Here is a 5,382-nt window from a genome sequence, read left to right as displayed (position 1 = left end):
AAACACCATCAACAACAAAAAAACCCTGCTTTCAGACCCAATACAAACTTTTCTGAGATTTTTCAGATTGCCTTCTACGGCTTCCCTTACCTCCTCAGCTGTCTTGACATTTTGAGGGTGAATACCGCAGTTTAGGTGTTGGGAGTCAAATCATCTGTGGGACAGAAGCAGGCCTTGGGTGGGATGAGAACAGGCCAGGTTGAGTGGGACCCACTCGCTGGACACTGGGCACAGCCAGGCGCTAGGAGTGGAAAGGGGCTGAAACCTGTTTTTCGGGTTAGCACTCCACAGCTTCAGGCCTGTGCTTATACTGTCCCTACTGTCTTCTAGCTCGAGCCTAGGACAAGCCCTCATAATGTCAGAGTTCATTGAAAGGTGGTCACCTCACTCTCTCTCACCATTCTCACTGTGTAGAGCAGGTCACCTGCCTTTGCCTCGCAGTGCTGGGATTCCCAGCTTTAACTAATGTTTTAATTTAATGTGCATGTATGTTTTAACTGCATGTCTGTCTGTGTATCACCTATCTATCTATCTATCTATCTATCTATCTATCTATCTATCTATCTATCTATCTATCTATCTATCTATCTATCTATCTATCTATGTACCACATCTGTGCCTGGTGATCACAAAGGCAAGAACAGTGTCATATCCTCTTGAACTGGAGTTGCAGACAGTTATAAGCAGCCATGTGGGTGCTGGGAATTGAACCCTGGCTCTCTAGAAGAGCAGCTAATGCTCTTAGCCACTGAGAGCCATCTCTCCAGCCTGACCATGCTTTTCTTGAACTTGCCTTCCTGTACCTCTTGTGATGAAGACTCTGGACAAGGAAGCGTTGTGAAGGCTGGAATCTGGCTTGGTTCTTATTACCTGCTGCTTGCAGATGTCAGCTGTCATTGCTTGCTGCTAGAAGCGGAGGGTTACAGAGGCTACGAATGATCCGCATTGGAAGATCTTCTCTTACCAGAGCAAAAGGATCCCAGTCAACTACTGGCAGCATGCCCAGCAACCTGCCAACACCATAGCACCTGTTCCCACCCCCAGGATGGCCAAAATCTTTCCTATTCTTTTTCTTGACTCATGAGGTGGTGGATAGGCTGGTGCAATTGTACTCAGCTGGGAAGAGCTTTAGGTCAGCTAACAAGGACACAAGAAGCATGCTCAGATCTATTTGTCTGTAGAAATATTAAAGGCCTTGGGGAGATAATGGGCCATTACACTGGTTCTTGACTGGATGCAGCTGTGCTTTACAAGGTGTCAACACAGACTGAAAACACTCCAAGGAATAGGTGTTTATGTAGAGACAATGAGCCAAAAATGAAAGGAGGATTCCTACCCCTTAGCAATTGGGTTGCAACCATTTGGGGCTCCTAGTGACCCACAATACTTTATGTAAAAGGCCAATCTCAAGGTAAACAATACTGTAACACTCTGGGCTTCAGACTGAGGCAGATCTGCCTTTGATGCCATCAAGTAAATGCACACCAACTGAAGTGTCAGGCTCCTTTGGAGACCATTTTGTACCAGAGGCTTCACCAGCAACCTCTGTGGCGGAGAGAGGACATACATCTGCGATGAAGTCCAAAGGATCACACCTAATAACTTCCTACCACGAAAGTCATGAAACTCAATGGCTGGAAAACATGGAGAGCAGCTGTGGTGTCCAAGGCATAGTTTATTATGTAACAATTAGTTCTAAGACAAATCCAATGCAACACACATTATAGAAGATTGCATGTTAGTTGATATTAGACATGGCACAATCCAAGCAATTTCATGTTTGACGCCACCCCCTATGTGCCCCACCCCCAGACAGGGTTTCTCTGTGTTTAACATCCCTGGCTGTCCTGGAACTCACTTTATAGACCAGGCTGGCCTTAAACTCACAGAGATCCACCTGCCTCTGCTTCTCAAGAGCTGGGATTAAAGATGTGTGCCTCCAAATCTACTTAAGGACTGTTTCTTATAGAGGGTATTTACAGCAACATTCATCATATTAGCAAGGGCCAAAAGCCACAGTAGCACACACAATCCTTTTATAGCCACTTCTTATGTTGAACATAAATTTGAACTGTTTTAAATTACTGATGTTTCATGAAACCCAAAACATGAAAAACTGATTTTAGCATCTCCTTTGTTCTAATGTACGGTGGGTCTGCTCTGAACAGACAGCAAGTCTCTACTGTGCAGACGACACCTGAGAGCACAGGAGGCCATGCTTCATCTGAGAACAAGCCATAGCACAAGGCTCTGCCTGGGCCAGAGCTGAAGAAAGGAAGGAAGCTTTTTAAGGAGCTTCAGGCTAAGTTATAACATTACTTATCTTACTCATCCTGGGGATGCTTGTGTTCCACCGATATTTTAATTGGTAGAAGAAGTCAGGTATTTAAGTTCTCTGTCACTGATGTTTTAGTAAAGTAGTATCAAACAATGTTAATAGTATATATTCAATAGGGTTTTAAAAATATCTTTCTCTTAAGCAAAATTTGGTCATTTAATTTTTACTTTGGTTATTTAATTTTTGCTATTCATCAGTCATCTGTTTGGAATAACTGTCTATCACTGGCTACAAAGTGTGTGTGTCTATGAGATATAACTATGAAGGTGCACATTAAACTATGCTGCATGTAAAAACTGAGTTCCAATCCTAAGGAGCTATACTGAATGACACCAATTTATATACACTCACATTCACTATATAAAAATATATGACTCTTACAGAACCTTCTATTGCATATCTTTAAAATAGTTTTTTTCCTTCTAGTATCTTTTGCCTAGCCATCAGCATCATAAGTCTAGGGGGATAAAACCTTTTAAAAAAAGCTTCTTAGCATAAAATCACTAACAAGAAACCCACTCTACTTTTATAGCAGCGGTTAGACACTTTGTTCTAACATGTAAATACTAATGTTATATCAAACTGAATTTAAATAATTCAACAGTTTTTCATTTCTTCAGAAAATAAAACAAGTATCTGTGTTACTTCGTGGCTTCTCCTTTCTTCCAGTTCCACGGGATACACAGGTCTCCATCTTGCATAACAGAATAGAAATGTGAGACACACAGGTGCATCCCATGCAGGTAGGGCAGTGACTGCTCGAGAAGCCTCTTACAGCAATCTACCATCTGTCTGCTAGAAATGCTGGGTTCTTTATACAACTTCTCCAGAGAAAATTTCTTTGTTGAAGCCTGTATCAATTCATTTTCCATAACTTTTAACCTATTAAATAAAAAATCTACCATAAGTTATTACTAAATAGAAGACAGAATATAAACATCTTCAATGTTGGAGTGATGGCTCACTCTCTATACAAGGCAGTCATGTGAAAAGACAAGTCAAGAGAGACCCTGAGCCCAGTACTGGCTGATTTATTTTCATTCTTCAAGTATTAGTCAATCTTTTTAGCATTAGAGAGGTAAAAATAATACACAACTTTTTCCTAATTTTCAAAGATTTATTATTTTTAATGTTTTGGGTGTTTTGTCTACATGCATGTCTGTGGACCACCTGTGTGCTTAGTGCCCTCACACAACAGGAGAAAGTGGCAGAACCCTGGAACTGGAGTTACAGATGCTATGAGCCACCATGTGGGTACTAGAAATCAAACGTGAGTCCTCTGGAAGAGCAGTCAGTGCTCTCAACCACTGAGCCATCCTTCCAGATCAATAATATATAGTTTAAAAAGCTTTTATATACCTCCCTCAGCCACTGCTAGTGCCTAAATGAAAAAACTATCTATCTATCTATCTATCTATCTATCTATCTATCTATCTATCTCTATCTATCCATCTATCCACCCATCCACCCATCTATCTACCCATCCTCACTGGGATGCTGAGATCGGCCTGTGCCTGCCATAAGCTGCTCATCCCCTCTTGCTCATCTGAACCTGCTGCCCATACGTCTGCCCATTCTGTCATATGGACTCACTCCTACCCTTTTTCCTCTACACTAGACACAACTCTACAGCTTCAAACCTGTAAGAAGGAAACCACTGCCTGTCAAGTGATTCAAAGTACAAACAACATGGAAACAGGACTACTTGTGAACCACAACCACTTACACTTTAAAATTTAAATATAACAGCACTAGAGAGATGGCTCAGTCCTTTTGAGCACTTGTGGCTTTTTCAGAGATACAAGTTCAAATCTCAGCACCCACATAGTGGTTCACAACTGCCTGTAACTGCAGCTTTGGGGGGTCCAATTGCCCTCTTTGATTCCCACTGATACCAACAGACACAACACTTACACGTGAATAAAAGAGCTAAAATGCATGTAATGCTCTCTATTATCTGCTTGAAAGTCAGGCCTTGAGCATCAAAGTGGGTCTTGAGCCTCCTGGAGGCGGGCGGTACTTACTTTTCCCTTCTTGTCATGTTTTCTCTTGCCTGCCGGGCTTTGGTTCTCATGAATGACTGCAGGCTTGCTGGATCCGAGAGCGCTGGGATATTAAAATGCCCTAGTTCATGCAAGCTTGGTGCATACCTGTCACTGAAATGGAGCATGTATTAATGTACTAAGGGAAATATCACCCCCTCCAAAGACAATGCTTCTGTTTTTTAATTGCAAGTGACTGAAAAGTAATCATCAAAATCCACCTTAAGCTGGGTGTGGTGGTGTACGACTTTAACCCCAGCACTTGGGAGGCAGAGGCAAGTGGATCTCTGAGTTTGAGGCCAGCCTGGTCTACAGAATGAGTTCCAGGTTCCAGGACAGTCAGGGCTACACAGATACATCCTGTCTCAGAAAAATAAAACAAAACAAAATTAAATGAAAAAAGAAAGAAAGAAAGAAAAGAGGAAAGAAGGAAAGAAGGAAGAAAATACACCTTAAACTGATAGCAACACTGATGACGAGGACACGCTCACTGTTCTCTGTGATGCAGAGCATCATGCAGGTAAAGAGAACACGAGTGCACGCTCGCTAGCTTGTTAGCTATTTACGTAACATCTCATGGTTCTATATGACTGACTTCACTGATCACCAGACATAACTATGAAGAATGTTCTAGAGATCCACTTTTCAGTCTGTTAGTTTGGTTTTTGATATACACAGAACAGCACTATGAAGAAAATTCTTTGCACAAGTAGGTGACATTCTTTTGTTTTGTTTGTGAGATAGGGCTACATTGTTTAGCTCAGGCTGGCCTTGAATTTACAGTGATCCTTCTGCTTTTGCCTCTTGAGTACTAGGATTAAAGTTGTGCCCTACATGCCTGGCCTCCATTAAAAAAAGCCATATAAAATTATACATATTATATATAACATACATATATAATACATTTATATATTATATATATAAATTTCATATAAAGCCATACATAATAAAATTTATTATATATTAATATGTAAATAATACATAACACATTATATAGTTTTA

General features: G+C 41.0%; 1 protein-coding gene across 4 annotated transcripts in view; it reads right to left on the bottom strand.

The window, feature by feature from the left end:
* Positions 1–1,657: 1,657 nt before the first annotated feature.
* Tcaim (T cell activation inhibitor, mitochondrial) overlaps positions 1,658–5,382 on the bottom strand; it is a 34,147-nt gene continuing 30,422 nt past the window's right edge. For all 4 annotated transcript variants that reach the window (XM_031343934.1, XM_031343936.1, XM_031343935.1 and 1 more), the window contains 2 exons: positions 4,363–4,494; positions 1,658–3,220 (listed from right to left, as the gene is read on the bottom strand). In XM_031343934.1, the coding sequence (XP_031199794.1) occupies positions 2,980–3,220; positions 4,363–4,494 (373 nt within the window). In that variant the 3' untranslated portion in view covers positions 1,658–2,979. The remainder of the gene's footprint in view (positions 3,221–4,362; positions 4,495–5,382) is intronic.

The sequence above is a fragment of the Mastomys coucha genome, unplaced genomic scaffold (assembly GCF_008632895.1).
Source record: "Mastomys coucha isolate ucsf_1 unplaced genomic scaffold, UCSF_Mcou_1 pScaffold23, whole genome shotgun sequence".
NCBI lineage: Eukaryota > Metazoa > Chordata > Mammalia > Rodentia > Muridae > Mastomys > Mastomys coucha.
The sequence above is the reverse complement of the archived record's forward strand: the minus strand, read 5'-3'. Positions and strand labels throughout refer to the sequence as shown.